The sequence below is a fragment of the Tachyglossus aculeatus genome, chromosome 25 (genome assembly GCF_015852505.1).
Source record: "Tachyglossus aculeatus isolate mTacAcu1 chromosome 25, mTacAcu1.pri, whole genome shotgun sequence".
In the NCBI taxonomy this organism is placed as follows: Eukaryota; Metazoa; Chordata; class Mammalia; order Monotremata; family Tachyglossidae; genus Tachyglossus; species Tachyglossus aculeatus.
In genome coordinates, this window is record NC_052090.1 from 15,172,231 (window position 1) to 15,191,836 (window position 19,606).

Consider the following 19,606-nt stretch of genomic DNA (forward strand, 5'->3'; position numbering starts at 1 on the left):
CACAGGCACACTATGGAAAGGGCTTCATTTATTAGCATCTGTTCACCAAATTCTGTTTCATTGTAAGTAGAAAGAGAGTAACAAAATAGTTTACCTAACCTAATGATTCAGCTTTGCTCCTGTGAAAATTCCCAGAGGGATTTTTATTATAGTTTTTGAATATCATATAGGTTTCTTGAAAGCCTAATGCCTACCAAAAACCTGTTCTAGATTATCAATGGTATTTATCAAGCGCTTACTATGTGCAGAGCAGTGTACTAAGCACTGGGGAAAGTACAATACAAGAGAATTAGTAAACATGTTCTCTGCTCATAATAAGCTCACAGTCTAGATAGTGCCAATAATATATATATAAATATATAAAACTGGTAAGTATAAGAATGAAGGTCTATGACAAAGATTTTGAATAGGTACCTCTTTGCACACAGAAGGAAAGTTTTAGGTACGCACAATAAAGGTTTTTGAAACTTTCAGTTATTTTTTAATTTTAAAAGTTTATTTTAAAAATAATAAATGAAAATCACTCATTTCAAATCACTTACAGCTTTAAAAAAATCAGATATTAGACAATCCACATCCCCCAGAAGTACAAGTTAATCGGTAGGTTAATACTTGGCCCCGGAGGGTACGCTCCTGGTGAGCAGGGAATGTGTCTCCCCACTCTTGTACTGTACTCTCCCAAGTGCTTAGTAAAGTGCTCTGCACCCAATCAGTACTCAATAATTATGATTGATTGATTGCTCGACTGACTGAGAAATCTGGCCCTAGGGCCCTAACAATATGAAGCTGGGCGAGGATGGCACAAAGTTGAACCTACTGGGCTTGGGCATCACCTGACCCTAGTGGCCCAGGTTTCATTTCAGAGGGCCACTGTACCCAGGGTAGAAGATCCACTTACTACTGAGGTTGCAATTCCCACTAGTCAAAAGGGCTTCCAGGTTGGCCTGGACTTGTATCTATTGCAGCCTGGCATGCCAACACTGCACCGAGCTCCACATTTCCAGTGAGCGGAAAGTCTAAACCGGGTGCATTAACATTTTCCAAAACTTAAGTGTATTGGAGAGAATCTGGCTCTTCGTGAGTATTTTGGAGGAACTGAGGCTGGCCAGCAATAACATCTCCTTTTTAAAATGTATGCCTTTCAACCCGATAGACTCTAGACTGTCAGCTCTTTATGGACGGGGGGAGTGTCTGCTAATTCTGTTGTATTGTACTCTCCCAAGTGCTTAGTATAGTGCTCTGCATATAGTAAGTGCTCAATAAATACCATTGATTGATTCACTGACTCAACATAGGGGGAAACTTTTCATTCTGAAAATAGGGGCAAGAGAGGGAAGGGATTTTAGAGGGAATGAGTCCTAGGACAGTGCGTTAATAGGTCAAAAAGTCATTTGGGGGGGCCTTTTAGCCACTGATTGGAAACTGTCAGATCAGAGACCTACATGAGCAAGGCTGGGAGTCCACATCTGTGAAGGACATTACCTATATGAATTCTGGGGAATGGGCATCTGAGATTTGCATCATAAACTGGTGCCAAAACTACCTGCCCTCCCCACTGTCAAACCTCCCTTAAAAATAAGCCCACCTCCCCAAGAAGCCTTCCCTGATTAATCCCCACCACCCAAACTGCACCTACACAAGAACCACCCTTTGTACTTAAATACTTATATCTCTCTCATAAACATTCAATTATTTATTCTTTTCCACCCGATATATTCAGACTGATTTTACTGTTCTTCTTGCTCCCAGAATGAGTAAATCAGTTTTGTCTACAATCTCCTCTTCAGATTTTAAGGTCTTTGAGGGCAAGGACTGTGTGGCTTCTTTCTTTTGAACTCTCCCAAGCATTCATTGCTGTATTCTACATTTAGCAGCTCCTCAATGAACACAAATGGTTGATTCTGTCTTTAAGAAACAAAGCATCTGGACAAATTTGCTTCCTCTATTAACATGGGAATTATGTGCTTCCTAAACTACTATAATTACTGGTTTCGATTCAGTAAAACAAGAAATAAAAAACACTGTACAATGGATTTCTTTAGGGAACTACCCAGTAGAAGTAGATGTAAAGGTAAATCTAAAATGAACAAAGAAACTTGCCTCCAATCCACACAGACACATAGTTACAGTACATATGCAATTTCACCAGCTAGTACCCAAGGGGCCTGATTTATGGGCATATTAATTCTTGCCAAGATTAACAAATACCATACTTTTTATTCCTTCTTTTGCTGCCCCCTTTCCTTCTTTCTCTTTCTGTAATTCTCTCCTCCACTCTCCTCATCTCTCCCTGCAGCTGTTCCCCATGGCTTCCAACACATCAATAGTTATACCTGTCTACCTCTTCTCTGGACTTCTGTTTGTCCCTGTGTCTGTCCCAGTACTGCTATGTGTCTCTAGTTGCCTCATATTCCGTGTCCGTCTGGATTTTTTTCCTAGTTTGTCCCATTTGTGCAAACCTTTTACAGTGTATCCACCTCTTTCTCTTCCGGTCTCCCGGCTAGTTCCCCAAAATGTTCGTTCTCCAGGTGGCATATGAAGGAGTCAAGGCAGCAGATTTTTAATCAGTGGTGCTGGTTGTACGTTCCCAAGTAACATCTTGACCAAGAACACATTCTTGTTCTTTTCTACACTCCACCCTCCACCAAACCCTAATCCATACGGAAAGGTGAACCGGACATCTCAATATTCACTTCATCAGCTGCCTTCCCTCCTTCATCTGCTTCTGCCTCTACTCTCCAGGCCTGCTGGCGAGATTACCATGGTACATAACTGCAATCGCTACCTCTCCTAGTTGTGTCACGATGAAAGGGTGGATGTTCTGGAAGGACTTTCCTTCCCACTGTGAGTGGATCATTTGACCAGACGAAAAGGGCCAGGTTGACCCATCAAGCCAATGAGTCTAGAGGAAGTTCACCCTCAGCTGACTTTTTATTGGTATATTGGGTTTTGCTGGTCTTGCCTGCTTTTTGCCCTTTTCCTACTTCACCCATCCGTCTTCCCTGGTTCCACCTCTGTCTTTCCCATCCATGTCCTTTTTCTCTCCCTCCCTTTTTCTACCTTTTAGCATTCCCAGTAGTCTCCTGGGCCTCCCTGGGCCTGGAATTTCTGCAACGGCTAGACTACCCACTAGTGAACCCCACGGCAAAGGGGACTCATCAGGTCTTCACCTGCCCAGAGGGGATGGGGGTTCTCTGCAATGGCCACAACTGAGTAAGCCTAGAGATCACCCACCCTTTAGTCCTCCCTATCGCCCTCCCACTGAGCTTTTTGACCATAATTCCCCTTATGAAGCACAGAGGGATTCCAAGGCAGCAAGGGGAAGGAGAGAGGGAGCTCAGAACAGAAGCCTTCACCTTTGTACTGCTGATTCTTGAGGCTCAGCATGAGCATGCAGTCTGTGCTCCTACCATGCCAAACAATCAGTGGACAAAGCACTACTATCCACGCTGCTAATCTCAGTTACAATTAGACATGAAGACAATTGGGCTAAAAAAGCCTTACTGAATGCTGGTAGGCAGTACTGACAGGAGGATTAGAGACTGGGGCTTTCAGGATGTCAGAGCAGTGGCACATAGTAAAAGTGCTTAACAGCTACCAAAATTATTAAGAGCTTTTTCAGGTGCATAATGAGGTAATTATTTGGCCACAATTTCCACATTCTCTCAACATGGATTAGATTGTAAGCTCCTTCAGGGTCAGTGCCAGGGCTCTGCAAACAGTGGCCGATAAGTAATGCTAAATAGAAATACCGACAGTATTTTCAATTTTTGTTTACAGGTTTTTGGATTCAGATAACTCTGCTGTATTAGTTTAATTCCTTTGAATTCAGGGCATTTAAACTAACATTAAGATTAAAGTGAACACTAATTTAAATGGTATTATTGGCACTTACAGCCTGTTTGAATTTTCAAGGGTCTTTACGTACCTGTTAGGGTAGACGGAGCCAAAATTAAATGGTATGACCGTTTCAGATTTTTGAGTACCTTTGTTAATTTTGGAAAGCAATGAACTTAATGTATAAACTTAATGTATAAAATGATATATGTATTACTTCCTTATTCAGCTGGCAGTTAATCGTAGAAATAAGACTAGGGTGTGATGATCCAGGGCAATGATAGCCTTTGGCTAACTCTAATATACTCCACTCAATAGGGTACCCACCTACAAACCTACTGACTGCATCAGTCACAAACATAAACAGCAAAACTGCTTCACTGGCTGTTTGCCCAGTTTAAACAAATACAACTTTAATAGAAAGAACTGAAAATATTACACACTCTTCCAAACAGAATGAGAAAAAAAGAATGGAAGCCATCACCCACTGTTGAAAGATATTCTGATATTCAGGAGAATCATTTATACATAAATGCTTTTAAGCTGAAATTCAAAGGCTTCATCACTGTTCCAAGAAAAACATTTCAAAACTTCGCAATTTCAAGCCATTCACTTCAATTATATTCAACAAGGAATTTTAAGTTATCTTTAGTATACTTCTTAGCCTATTTCTAAAACATTGAGTATATTTAACAGTTTACTGTTACTAATGTCATCATGTTCTCAAAATTGAATGGTCCACGGAAATAATAGGAATGTTTTTGACACAGCTCCAAAATGCATAAAACTGCCTAAGTTTTAACAAGGGAAAGTTACAGCTGCAATATAATCCAGTTTCATTAGATGAAATAAAGCCAGGGATAATGATGATCATCAACAACAACAACAGGGTAATTACACTCCCCTTTAAAGATATTTAACACAGTTTTCATCTTATTTTTAGATCCTTTCAGATAACTTAATACTTACCTTCCAGTTATTTGACTCTCGAGATGTTTAATTTTTTCCAAGAGTTCTCTTTCAACAGCTTCTCTCTGTATCTCGAATTCCTTGAGGGCAATCCTCACGGCTTCTTCTTTTTCATAATTAAGCTTCTGGATAAGAAGCTCTCTGTCCTGTTCTTGTTTCAAAAGTATTTTCTCTTTGTCTTCCTCCAGCTGATGAAGGATAGCTTCATATTTTTCCTCTTGTTGGGCCATTTTTTCGTCTTTTTGTTTTTCAAGGGCACTCAATTCCCGCTCCAACCTACTCTGCAAATCTTCTGTTTGCTCTTTCAACTTTTTTTCTATTTCGAAGGCTTGTTGCTGCAGAGAAGCTACTTTGTTCAACTCAGTTTTCAGCAAATTTGATTCCTCCTCATGTCTACACACCAACTCGGAAATGCACTGATCTTTCTCGATTGTCATCAAAGTTCTTAGCTCTGTCAAACCCATTTGATATTCCTCATCATTAACTTGGATCTTCTGGTGTAGCTTGCTGATCTCTGTTCTTAAGCTTTCGGTTTCTTTATCAATGAGGGTTTTCAATGTCTCCTGCCGCTGGACTTTGCTTTCTTCTAAAAGGATCTTAATTTCATCAGCTTCTGCTTCCTTCAAAGCAAGTTCAACTTCTAACTTGCATCTCAAATCAGACAAATCAGAAACTTTGAACTCCAAGTCTTGCAATTGTTGTTCCTTGTCTTGGACAATCATAGCATGAGACTCTTGCATCTGGTCAAGCCTCTGTTGATTTTCAGTTTTTAATTTCTCTACACAATCCTTGTGGTCTGTTAAAACTTTTTCAAATTCCTGTGTATGCCTGATCTGCAACGTATCTTCCAGTTCTTTTAGGTGACTCTGCTCCAAAGTCTCAAGTTCTGCCCTCAAAAGTTGTATCTTTTCATCGCTTTCAACATGAAGCTTCTTTAGGTCTTCCAACACAACTTCCCGGGACTCTTTCAGCTCTTTAATTTCACAATTTTGATCCTTCATTGTGCTTTCCATTTCTAGTAACTTCTGATCTTTTTCGTTCTGCAGGCAGACCACAGCATCTTTTTCATTCTTTACCAAAGCAAATTCGTTGTCTTTATTTTGTAAAACTTCTTCAAGACTTAGCAAGTCGCCTTTTAATTTTGTTATCTTTCTCTCATTTTCTTCACTGTTTTTTATTAATGCATTTAGTTTCGTCTCATACTCAGTTTTTAATGTCTGGAGTTCATTCTCATGTTTTTCTTTTAGTGTTTTTTCCAGAGAAAGTCTTACTTTTTCTATAATAGTTTGTATTTCTACAGCTGTACATTTCAAAGAACTGGAAAAGTCACACTGCTCTTTCTGTACAAGTGATTTAAAGTGGCAAAGGTCATCCTTGAAGTTTCGCAAATTGAACTGGGAGTCCTGGGCAAGTGCTCGACATTTTTCCAAACGCACATTTAGAGAAACGTGTTCTCCTGAAACCTCTTTCGCATCGGCATTTGTACTTTGCATACGCCTACTGTCGATTGCATTGATTACTGAAGAATAGAGGGATTCCCCCATCATCTCTGGACTTTGTGGATCACTTATTGGGTTAGGAGAGGTTGGATTTTCTTCTATTACAAACTCATTCACAGCTGACATAAAATCTGACTCTGGACTTTCCGCTAATGAGTCTAAGTCCAGGGATCCTTGGTGAAGGACGTTTGGTTCAATGTTTGGGTGAGGAATTGTTTCAAAATCAAACGTATGAGCATCGATGCTGTCTGGAGACAACTCTTCTAACGGACACACTGGAGGACAAGAGGGATCATGAAGACTGAGTGATGGAGGAGTTCTAGGCGAGGTAGCAGTTGTAGTTGTAATTCCCATTGTACTTTCCATCCTTGGTGTGGTTACAGATTGGGGGGATCCTTGACTATTAGAAGCCTGCAAGAAAATAAGAAAAATTTAAGAGTAAAGTCGAATCCGTCTTTATCTGCACTTTAATGCCTGCTCAGAGAAATATCCAGAGGGGGAAAGTAACCTACTTTTTGTTCACTCAGTAGGTCCGTGATGGTCTGTGACATTTCATCTAAACTCTGTGCTGCTTTTACCAGGTTATGTAGAGCAAGTACATGCTGGTGTAGAGGTTCAAAGTCACAAAGTAAGGGAACCCTGAAAAAGTACATGCGATTTTAATAAGTATGCTTCAAGTTCTTACCACCACCATTTAATTACTGTCCATTCTCTCACCCCATAAAAACATGCCAGATATTAATTTGATGTTTCCTTTCACTAGCAAAAGAAATGTTAATAAAATATCTTCCACAACAAAGTGATAATTCAGTACACTCTGTGGAACTATAAGGAAATCACTCTCCCGTAACACTTTACAGTATATAAGGAAGCAATGTAGAGCCTTCTTCACCCTCCACCAGCAGCACGGACAAGGAAGGAGCATGGAGGAGACAGAGATCCTAAGTGAACATGTTTGATTGTCACCAGAGCTAAGAGTAAAATCAGGGAAACAGAAGAGGGGGGCAGAGCAGTTGAGGGAGATGAAAAAGGGACTCTAAGGAATGGGAAGTAGGGCAATGCATGAACTGGCAGAGAAGCCCAGAGGGAGAGACTGGGACCCAGATTTCAGACCCATTGCCATGGTCAGGAAGGAAAGCTCAGAGGGGCTGAGAAGCTAAACATTTAATGGGAAAAATAGCTTAGAAACCAGGGGGAGGCCAAGATATTTAAGATCTCCTCAGCATCTTTGGAGATTACATCAATCAAAGATGCTGTGCAGCAGTCAAATTTACATAGTAATTGCCAGAGCCCTGGCCTGCTAATCCCGACCCATGATTTTCAAGGTCTGTTAACACGGTACGGAAGGTTTTATTCATTCCCTTACACTTGTATTATAACTGACTGGCAATTTGGCCTGGTGCATACAGCACAGCCCTGGGAGTCAAAGGGACCTGGGCTCTGGTCCCAGCTCCACCACTTGTCTGCTGTGTGCCCTTGGGTGGGTCACTTCACATCTCTGTGCCTCAGTTCCCTCTTCTGTAAAAGGAGGATTAGGACTGTAGGCCCTATGGGGGACAGAGACTGGGTCCGACCCAATTACCTTGTATTTACAGTGCCTGGAACGTGGTACAGGCTTAATAAATACCACAATTATTATCGAAAGGTTTAAGGAGAAAAGTAATTTTTGCTAGAACATGAAAACTTTTTTGATAAAAATTCTTATATTATTGTCATACCTGCCAAGAGGAAAATGCCTTACACTTGGTCATCTACTGATCTTTACCTTATTAAATACTATAAAGTCATAAAAGCAAAACAATACACTAATTACTGTATGATACAGTACGGAAGACTGAGCAAAGGTTGCAAAATGCAGCACCATCATGCCTTGACTGATTCTGGCGCCACAACTATTTTTTTCTCTACCAAATTTTACTTGCATCATATTATGGACCGTGATAAACCAGAACAGGTTCACGATGTGGGAAGAATACTGCCCAATTCTTCCACTGTGTAATAACTAGATCACATAATGAAAACTTATGTAGAGCAGAAGTGACTGAACTGAATGCTTGCTGAGCCAGGACAAAATAATGGCATAAAAAACTGTATTTCCCCGGATGTCCAGAGATAAGACTATCCAAAGGATATCAACCAGCGTAAGTGCTTATGACTGCTAACAATAAAAGGTTTTGGAATATTTCAATGATTGCTGATTATTCCATCAACCTGAACCATTCAGGTATTGTGATCTTGGATAATAAGCATAGTAAGCATAAAATAAATGACCTGGCTGTACCTTCAAGCCCTCAGGTGACGACATCCAATGGATACAGGTGGAAAAAGTGAGCTAACTGAAAAGAATGAACCAGAATCTGGCTCCAATTCTGGGTCAACAGAATCATCTAGAGGTTTCCAAAGTTAAAGCAAGGGCAGGGCAGCAAGTTGACTGATATGAGTTCCCCCACTGTCACTGAGAATAAATGTCAATAATGAAGTAAAATCAGAACACTTCCACACAACTACCTATTTCTTCCCATCAGCTGAGAAGTAGAATTTAGGGTTTTTTATTTGTCTTTCTGGTATTTACTAAGCATTTTGTGTCCAATATTGTTCTAAGCAATGGGGTAGATACAAGTGAATTAGGTTGGACAACTCAGTCCCTGACCATATGGGACTCATAGCTTAGGGAGAACAGGAGAACTGAGGCACAGGAGTTAAGTGATTCGCCCAAGGTCACACAGAAAGCAATCGGCAGAGCCGGGAGGATTAGAACCCAGGTCCTCTGACTCTCAGGCCTGTGGTCTTTCCACTAGGTCATGCTGCTTTTCTCCAAGCCGTGCTTCTTCACTAACCCAGATTAGGCATATTTCAATATGGTCGTGACAGGCTAGCAATGCCATACCACCCTGCCTTGGCTACTGTGGGATGGTCACCGCTGCCACATTCCTTGACTTCCCTTCCCAGTCGTCTTCCTGGGCAAATGATGGGACAACCCCGAGTGGTCAGTTGAGCACCAAGGAGCTGGAGCTGTTGCCTTCCCTCAGCACTGTGGCGTGTAACGGTCCTCAATTGAGCTTCCAAAACCATTTTGGAATCACACAGTGCCAGCTCTTAGTGTGGGGATTTTGAAGAAAACTTCCCCATAAAAATAAATAGCACCTTAGGACCTGTCTCCTCACGCTACTGCTTATGACTCCTTGAGAGAAAGGCTGAATAACCATGCAAAAACGAGAAAGCATTGATAGATATTGGCGTTATTTTCAAAAGTCCATTGAGAGAGAGAGAGAGAGAGAGAGAGAGAGAGGAGAGAGTTTTTACTTAAAATCCATCAATCGATGGTATTTACTGAGCACTACTATGTGCAGGAGACTGTATTAAGAGATTGGGAGACTACAACAGAATTAGCAGACGCATTCCCTTCCCGTGATGAGCTTACAGTCTAGCAGATGAGTTTACAATCTGGCTAGCTCAGTTAGTGTGGTAAGAGGTTTCGAAAGAGATAAACATCAAATAGTCTGTAGCTTCATATGAGTGTACGAAGTAGCGGGAGAGTCTCTAAACGATCAATGAGCTTTTTCCTACCACTAACACAGTTCTTTTGATCAACTGAATGTTTTTCTAAGAAACACTAAAAGCCTAGTCAGAATAGCAACTCACTCCCTAGCAACCTTCACCGACCAGCAGCTCTGTGGAAAGCCACTACCTGTAGAGTCCCAAGGATTCGGCGGGAATTAGTATGAGCAGTTTACCTGAGTAATGGCTGTACTTCTGAAGGACAAAGAGACTGCAGAAACTGCAAGTCATTTAATGAAATATCTGGAAGCTCAACATCAAACCGCCGAGGTTTTCGAGTCTGTATGAATGAAACCATTTTCACGTCAGTAAAAGGAATGATGAAAGGACTAAAATTTTGAAATCAAAAGGGAAAAACTGTGGACTAAAGAGTTTTGTGATATACAGTTTTTATGAAATGTAAAAACAGCATCAATATTATTATTATTATCTGGGGTATTTACAGCGCTTACTACAGTGCCTGGCATATAGGAAGCACTTAACAAATATCATTATTATTATTGCAAGTTTATCAGGTAGGACAACGTCCCTGACCTACATGAAGCTCACAATCTGAGGGGGAGAGAGAAGAGGTATTTAATCCCAATTAAACAGATTGGGAAACTGAGGCAAAGAGGCGTTAAGTGACTTGTCCAAGGTCACATGGCAAACAACCGGCTGGAATTAGAATCTATATCTAATTGGGGAAGCAGCGTGGCACAGTGGAAGAGAGCCCAGGCTTGGGAGTCAGAGGTCGTGGGTTCTAATCCCAGCTCTGCCACTTCTCAGATGTGGGCAAGTCACTTAACTTCTCTGTGCCTCAGTTCCCTCATCTGTAAAATGGGGATTAAGATTGTGAGCCCCACGTGGGACAACCTTCATTACCTTGTATCCCTCCAGTGCTTAGAACGGTGCTTGGCACATAGTAAGCGCTTAACAAATACCAACATTATTATTATTATTATTAGTTCCTCCCAGGCCCAGGCTCTTTCCACTAGGCTGTACTGCTTCTACCATATCATTTGCTAGACTCCCCAATTGGTGTAAAGCATGATTTTCCTTATGGCATTAGTTCTAACCAGTTCACATTAGAATCACCACCATTTGTCAAGTTGCCCCTCTGGAATGCTGCTATAAATCACAGTGGTTGAGAGAGCCACAGCATTTGGAATAAATCCTTTGCAAGACAACTTCTGAAAGTTCTCATTCTACCTTCTCTGAATGCTGCATTACCAATCAAGCCATCATATTTATTGAGTGCTTACTGTGTGCAGAACACTGTACTAAGTGCTTGGGAGAGTATGATATAATCAAGTTGGCAGTCACATTCCCTGCCCACAACGAGCATACAGTTTAGAGGGTTACATTCAAAGAGCCAATAGCCTCTTTTTCAGAGGTCCTCTCCCACCTCCAACACTGAGTATCTTCCCAAGGCTAGATCCTACATTCTCTCTTGGTAAACTCATACGGTCTTAATGCTTCAACTGCCATATGAACATACATCATGCCCAAACCTAACAAATTTATATCAACCCCAAATCCCATACTGATAGACCAGGCTGGCTAAGTCACTGACACTGGGAATTTTGCCTTCAAAGGTGATTAAAAGGCAACTGTGAAACCTAGCTGTTTCCACAGTGGGTTTGTTGCTCTTAGTGTCCAAGATTCTTGAAATTAAAATGGTTGAAAAACAAGGAGAATTCAGTAAGTTCGAAAAATACGTACACAAAAAGAAGGGGGCCAGGAATCCAGTCCTCTAAAGAGATGATTTCTTAAAAAAGACTTTCCTGTTGAAAGAGATTAAGAATATCAGTATGCAGGAATCAATGGGGTATTTACTGAGCTCTTACTGGGTGCAGATCACTGTGCTAAGTGCGTGAACGAAATGATACAGAATGACTATGAATTAAACATTTTCACAGACTTCCAAGGCATACTCCTAAGGAACTCAATGTTGAAAAAAGTGCTCACATGCCCTCACTCTGCTTTGATCTGAAAATCATGTCTGAGCATAGGTAAATTTTTCTATACCTTCTGAATAACCTGCATCCTGGAAAGACCTAAGCCTTTTGAAGACCTGAGTCCGAGCAAGGCTACATATGGAATTACTTGACCAAAAGGACCTCTCACACGCCGGGGAGAAGAATCCAAAAATCAATTCCTTCTCAACACAAACCTTTTCTTCATCTTATCTTTACTCTCAACAGACTACTCTTTTCTGTTGTTCACATTTTCTAATTAATCAGTAATAACTTCAGTATAGCAGGAGATACACATTTCTTACCAATCCCTCAGAGATAACTGGAATGAATATAATTTGATTTTTCCCAGAAGCTGCTGATTATGCAGCAATAACTTGGGCCTCCTGATACCTTGGCAAAAAAATCTGCTATTCTACAGGACCTGATTAGAGCTGCGTGACAGAGATGTCGCAGGGCAAAGTAGCAAGACTGGTGAGATACCTGGGCTTGGGGATGGCAATAAAGCTGGCCTCTCTTTCGGACCCTCGCACTTTCCCAAAACATTCCTGGTCCAGCCCTCTCTCTAGCCCTTCTGCTGCTTCTCAAGGGGAGGGGTAGCTGACAGAGGTTCATTACCTCTATGTCCTTGCAGGTTAATTGAGGCTATTCTTCTGCTGTTACTTTAATCACTGATAAAGATTATTCAGATGCAGTCTTTCCAATTGGAGAAACACACACCTATTAATCTGTTCCAAGCCAGAAGCTAAAGTTTCTTTCAGAACGCAATTAATGATTTTACAGAGAGCTCAAAATCTCCAAGAAAATGTCTGACTGGGTTAGCCTGGAGCAAGTCAACTGCTGAACAACACATAACAATCCAATCTCAAAACAATACCGCTTTTTAAAAATGTTTCAGTCCTAATTCTGGTTGTTTTGAAGATGGCAAAAAAATACTACTTAATATGCCAGAAGTGGCTAACTTTGCATAGCCCAAATAAAGTGGCTGATTGTCTTTTCTGATCCATGTCAACAACCAAAAAGAATAATTCAGGTCTCCAAACCACTTTGGGGAATAAAATGTAGTTTTGGGCCATGAACAAGAAGTAAATTCACAAAATATGCAAAAAGAGAAGAGTATTCCCAATCATTCATTCATTCGTATTTATTGAGCTCTTACTGGGTGCAGAGCACTATACTAAGCGCTTGGGAAGTACAAGTCGGCAATATATAGATACGGTCCCTACCCAACAACGGGCTCACAGTCTAGAAGGAGGAGACAGACAACAAAACAAAACATGTAGACAGGTGTCAAAATCGTCAGAATAAAATTACAGCTAGTTCCAAGGCTCTAAACTAATAAATATTCATTCAATCGAATTTATTGAGCACTTACTGTGTGCAGAGACTGTACTAAGCACTTGCAAAGTACTTAAGATGCGTGATGTACAACATATAAGAACGGGGAGAGGTGCAAAACGGTTATAACTTGTAAGTTATGATCAAAAGCAGCACTTACTAAACAGTTTGCCAAAGGATTCCCTTTTTGACTTTTCAGTTTCATATAAATGTTTTCCATCTTTGATTAAAGCACCAGCCCACTAGAACAACACAACACAGTTAGTGTAGGCCAGCAATTTATTGTTTCTCTGCAAAAAAGAACAAAATCAGATCGATCTGGCTTACCTCCCTGTAGTGTTTAATGAACATTTTTCTCCTTACAACCTCAACAACGGCTAAGCAGTACATCTGAGGAACTGTGCTAAGGGCTTCTACAATCTTGACCCGTTCTAGAAGCTCTGTTAAAAGACGGAGCAAGGCTTGTAGCTTCTCTCCATCTTGATCGGCATGAAGCATAACAAAGCAACACCACCTGCGGATAGAAGATGCTCGCTGAGTATCCGCCACTTTAGAGTTCACCTCAACTTCAATTCTGACCTGAGATTTCACCAACACGTTACAATACTGAATTCAGTATGGAAGCACTCTCCCCCAGCAAAATTTTGAAAACCTGCTAGAAGGAACATTTTTCAGATGTCTATGGTGTGACCCCAAGGTAATTTAGGCTTTGACAATGGCCCCGATGAACAAGCAATTCACAAACATTTTTCAGCCTTGACTACTGCAAAACAAGCTGCCCAGACCAGATAATCTGGAAACTGCCATGGCTACTACAGAAGTCATGAGGCAAATATTTTGGTGATATAAATTCCACAGCATTAACAGGATAGCAGTTAAGACACCAATGTATTTGGGGATAACAAGCAGGTGATGCAGTGGCTGGATACATCCAAGGGCCATTTCAAGTTAGAAAATGGGTAATTTATTACAGTTCAAATACAAATTGCTCAGCACAGCTAAAAATAAAATTTACAACAACAACACCCACAGTCAGTTTCCTAGCTTCCTCCAAAGGTAAGCTGTGAAAGCATATGATGATAATTCGTGTTATAGTAAATTATTCAAACCTAGTTATGTAAAAATTTTAACTCGGAAATACGTTGGGAATCACTTACTTTAGTCTGACTTGTAGATTATTTGCAAGCTCTTGTTTGGCAGTGGTACATTTTTGCTTGATATCCAACAGTTTTCTGTGGTTAGTCAACATAATCATCAACTGATTTGCATGACTCAGGCACAAATCAGGTAGCACAGAAGGATCTTTCAAGTTTTCAGCCCTCTTCTGATTAGCTAAAAATCCCTAGGGGACGAAATGATCCTTTTAAGAAAAACACACAGTAACAGGTAATACATTCTCCCTTTTTTCTGGATCTACAGGACTTTTTTCTTGAAATATGGACGCTCCCTCTGGCTGTCTGGAGTGACTGACGCCACCCTTCCTTTACCTGTCATTGCCAGAGTCAAGCATTTTGCTCCGGGAGCACATCTGCCCGGTGGAGAGGCTGGAGGAAAGCCTGGGATGACTTTAATACCACTGGGCAGGTTGTGTCTGTTGGCCAAAGAACAGGCCAGCTGGAGGGTTGAGGAGCCTCCGCACCGTTACCGTAGCTCTTGTTGGCATTGTTTCATTCGTTCATTTCTGTTGCTTTATCTTGTTACTGTTCCTCGTGGGTCTGTTGCCAGTTCTCTCCCCATTCTCCCTCCTTTTAGATCATGAAGCCCTCCCTGAGCCAGGGGCAGTGTCTGAAGTCACACCTTCATATCTTTCCCTAGCACTTAGTGTGGTGCTGCATGGCAAGTAAGAACTTAAAAGGAATAATAAGGGGTGGAATCAACAGTATTTACTGAGTACCAACTGTGTGCAGAGCAGTGTACTAAGTGTTGGGGAGACTATAACAGAATGAACTTGTGGTCTATATGGGGAGGCAGACATTAAGTGTTTGGGAGAATATAACAGAAAAAACTTGTGGTCTATATGGGGAGGCAGACATTAATATACACAAATTATGGATATGTCCATAAGTGCTGTGGGGCTGAGGGAGGTGTGAATAAAGGGAGAAAATAAACATTTAAAGGGAGACACTGAAGGGAGTGGAAGAGGAAATGACGGCTTAGTCGAGGACATGTGCCTTCAGTAAAGCTTTGATGGTGGGGAGAGTGACTGTTTATTAGCTATGAAGAGGGAGGGCATTCCAAGCCATGAGGCAGGACATGGGCGAGACACCGGTGCCAAGGCAGACAGCATCAAGATACAGTCAGTAGGCTGGCACCAGAGGAGCGAAGTATGCAGGCTGGGTTGTAGGAGAGTAACGAGGTGAGGTAGGAGGACGCAAGGTGATTAAGTGCTTTAAAACTGATGTTAAGGAGTTTCTGTTTGATGGGGCGGTGGATGGGCAACCACTGGAGGTTCCTGAGGAGTGCAAAAACATGGACTGAACAGTTTTAGAGAAAAGTGATCTGGGCAGCAGAGCGACTGGACTGGGGTGAGGAGAGACAAGAGGCAGGGAGGTCAGCACGGAGGCTGATACAGTAATCAAAGCAGGAAAGGATAACTGCTTGGATTAACATGGTAGCAGTCTGATGGATGGGAAAGGGCAGATTTTAGTAATGTTATGAAGGTTGAACTGAGAGAATCTGGTGACACATTCAATGTGCATCTAGATGCACATTTTAAATAATTTATGTGCCACATGAAGGTGATCCACTAAAATTTAGTTATTTTCCTACTTGTCAACCTTCAAAATGTTCAGTAGCCCTTTTCAGTATCGAAATTTTGAACTTCTTAACTCTGTACATACAAAACACGTACATGAACTTTGTACATATAAAACAAAAATTAAGAACAGGAAGATTTGTAAATGTAGCATTATTATGTAATGCCATCTACTGACAGAAAATACAATTAACCTTTATCCCTATCAAAATTCTTAAGCAATTTATTAAAATACTGTTTACATTTTTAGTACAAACAAGAAATGCTTAAATTATTTTATTTCAGGGTAGAAAGTACTCTCCAAATAGTTTCCACCTAGAAATCAGGAAAAGCAGTTCTATCAAATGTACATTAAGCAGTATTAGATTTTCTAGTGCAAAGCCAGAGGCCCATTTTTAATTATTACCACAGCATTGAATATATTCATTTTTCTCAACACCAGGGGTACAGTTGCTTAACTTCGCTTTCAATATGCCTGCATACAAAAAATGAAAGAATACCAACAACTTCCTTAAAAGCTGAAGCTCATGATCACTAGCCAGTTTTTTGTTTTGTTCTACTTTAAGAACGGGATGTGCCAGGCACTGTATAAATTCTGGGGCAGATACAAGATACTCAGCCTGGACACAGTTCGCGTCCTACGTGGGGCTCACAACCTTAATCCCCATTTCACAGATGAGGTTACGGAGGCACAGAGTAGTTGAGAAACTTGCCCAAGTTCACACAGCAGACAAGTGGAAGAGCCAGAATTAGAACCCAGGTCCTTCTGACTCCCAAATCCATGCTATATCCACTAGGCACGCTCCTTCTCAGCTCAGTTCACTTGGAATTTCAGTGAAGGTCCAACGTAATATCGGGGGTCAACATAAAGCACATTCATTCAACGCTCAGTAAGCCCTCAAATTGATCAAATTGACTGATCTCTCAGATGACTGACCAAAGTAGATGAACAAGAATACTTCATCTGCCGTCTGTCACATCTGTCATCACTTCTAGTGCAGAGAAGCAGCATGGCGTAGTGGATGGAGCACGGGCCTGGGACTCAGAAGGAGGTGGGCTCTAATCCCAGCTCTGCAACCTTGGACAAGTCGCTTCAGTTTTCCGTGCCTCAGTTCCCTCATCTGTAACATGGGGACTGAGACTGTGAGCCCCAGATGGGACAGGGACTGTGTCCAACCCGGTTTGCTAGTGTCCACCCCAGCGCTCAGTATAGTGTCTGGCACTAATAATCATAAAATTATGATTATTATTTAAACATCCACCACCCTGGCTTTCCAGAAAGTGTGAATGCTTCCATGGGCTGCGATGTTCATGGCTACTGCAAAGGTTTTTATGGAGGGTCCCTAGAGGTTAGATTTTTTTCCCTTCTCACACCTCAAGACATGGCTCAGGTGTTGGGAATCCGGCCTCAACTGGGTTGGACATTCGGACAGACACGACCTCAGGCTGACAGTGTGTTTGCAACCTGAACCAAGGTCCACTATGACCTGCCATGAGCTGGACCGCAGGGATGCCAGAGGGCACCTCGGCTTAGCCAAGCTGGCACAACCTGGCCCCTGGGCTAGGTGAACGGAGGGCCCTGTGGGCCCTTACAGGGCTCAATTTAGGGGATGGGGAAAGGATCCCTGCTCCTGGATCCTAGCTTAACAGGGAAGATTTCAACAGTATGGGAGTCAGGTCATGGTTCTAATCCCAGCTCCACCACTCATCTGCTGTGTGACCTTGGGCCAGTCACTTCCCTGGGTCTCTCTGCCAAATGGGGATCGAGACTCTGAGCCCCACATGGGACAAGAGACTGGGTCCAACCTGATTTGCTTGTATCCACCTCAGCACTTAGTACAGTGCCTGGCACATAGTAAATGCTTAACAAATACCATAATTATCATTTGAAGGCTACAGAACAGCAGTAGAAGCTACGCTGTCTATTTAACCTCAGCAGCCATCTAGAAGTTTAGAACCACACTCCAGGAAATCCTCAACTTAACATTCTTCGCATTAAGATAAACGATACTTATGATTCTGCTTTAGCTTTTCAACACCTGCCTCCTTTATGGCCCTAACTCTGGGGAGTGGGAGTGGCAGGAGTTGGGGGTGGGAGAAGGAAGCAACCGAGACCTGTGGAGAAATGTTCAAATACTTTAAAAAGTTGGGAGGTAGAGGGGAGGGAGAGGGAGAAATTGGGGGTTGGGGGGGTTGGGGAATGAATACTGAGCGGGATACCCCAAAGGTGAGCTGATCTGACCACCAAGGAGTCATAGGGGAGAACTGATATGACCATTATCTGATGAAGTAAAAGCTGGCTACCCTTGTGAAACCTCCTTGCCTTGAGGGTCTCCCACAGTTAGGGGACAGGAGGCAGAAGGGGAGCCTTCTTCAATATTACTATTATTGTTATTGTTGCTGTTTTTGTGGGTGTTTCCTATGTGTCAAGCAGTGTTCTAAGCCCTGGGGTAGATACAGCTAGTCAGGTCAGAAACTGTCCCTTGTCCCACATGGAGTTCACAGTTTAAGTAGGAGGGAGAAAAGGTATTTAATCCCCATTTTACAGTTGAGGAAACTGAGGCAAGGATGTTAAGTGACTTGCCTAATGTCGCACAGACCCATTTGGCAGAGCTGGAATTAAAACCCAGGTCCTCTAACTCCCAGGCACGTGCTCTTTCCACGAGCTGAAATACAGTTAAATTACCCATCCATAATTGAGTAATACTGAGTATCTGAATTTAGGTAATCGTGGTTTAAAAAATAAATAAAAAGCATGGTTGTCCAACCTTTGTTCACAAAACAATCCCCCATTTTTAACATTTTTCTTTTGAAAACACTGTTTTCAACTTATGTTTCCACTTAAACAGTTTCCCAGGAATTGGCTGGGTAGACTGAGGACTGCCTGAATAGAAAATGGAGTCTGTTCTATCAATACTAAGGTCAAAACAAAAATTCCTCCTAGGAGCAAGTACTCTGCCCACTACATCCTCTTCTAGGTGCCCAAAGAAAAGGGCAGAAAGGCATGAGCTAAGTGCCTTTCTGGAAAAAGCTTCCCTCTGCTTCCCACCCTAACTCTCCATACACTGCTTTGCAGATGCTTTTCCTCAGCTCTTGGCTACCCAAGGGCTGTGAATGTCTCTATATGTTGCCGACTTGTACTTCCCAAGCGCTTAGTACAGTGCTCTGCACACAGTAAGCGCTCAATAAATACGATTGAATGAATGAATGAGCCAGTTCGGCAAGGTTCAGGGAAGAAAGCCTATGCACGCTCTACGCTCTTTTTAGGGCAGTGCTGTTATCAATCTTTCCAACAGTGCATACTCCCTTCTTTCCAAATGGATTTTGCCCCAGTAAAGCCTAATGATTTCTTCGTGAAAGACAAAGTGGAAAAGATCTAACACTATCCACGACGACTAGCACAAAAGCCTGGGTAGATACGAGCATATTCAGCCACAAGAGAAAACCTCCAGTGTTTTATTTATGAGTAATACTGGATTATGTGCAAATTTGTGATGAGTGATTTCTTGAGGAACTTAAACAAATTAAAGTGAGAAACTGCGATTTCAAAAATGCGGACTCTTCACCACCATGGCTCAGAGATCCAAATGAAAGAGACAAAAATATGAACCCAAAAAGATGCAGGGGGACCTAGTACACTGTTTAGCCTCAACAGAAACGTGAGTTTATTTAAAATATTTTTCCACTCAATC

General features: G+C 41.8%; 1 protein-coding gene across 7 annotated transcripts in view; it reads right to left on the bottom strand.

The window, feature by feature from the left end:
• The window catches only part of RB1CC1 (RB1 inducible coiled-coil 1), an 80,133-nt gene that overhangs the window by 10,594 nt on the left and 49,933 nt on the right, over positions 1-19,606 (bottom strand). For all 7 annotated transcript variants that reach the window (XM_038766509.1, XM_038766508.1, XM_038766507.1 and 4 more), the window contains exons 9-15: positions 14,317-14,501; positions 13,487-13,673; positions 13,320-13,401; positions 11,568-11,629; positions 10,040-10,143; positions 6,818-6,944; positions 4,807-6,716 (exon numbers count right to left, since the gene is read on the bottom strand). In XM_038766509.1, coding sequence (XP_038622437.1) covers positions 4,807-6,716; positions 6,818-6,944; positions 10,040-10,143; positions 11,568-11,629; positions 13,320-13,401; positions 13,487-13,673; positions 14,317-14,501 — 2,657 coding nt within the window. The remainder of the gene's footprint in view (positions 1-4,806; positions 6,717-6,817; positions 6,945-10,039; positions 10,144-11,567; positions 11,630-13,319; positions 13,402-13,486; positions 13,674-14,316; positions 14,502-19,606) is intronic.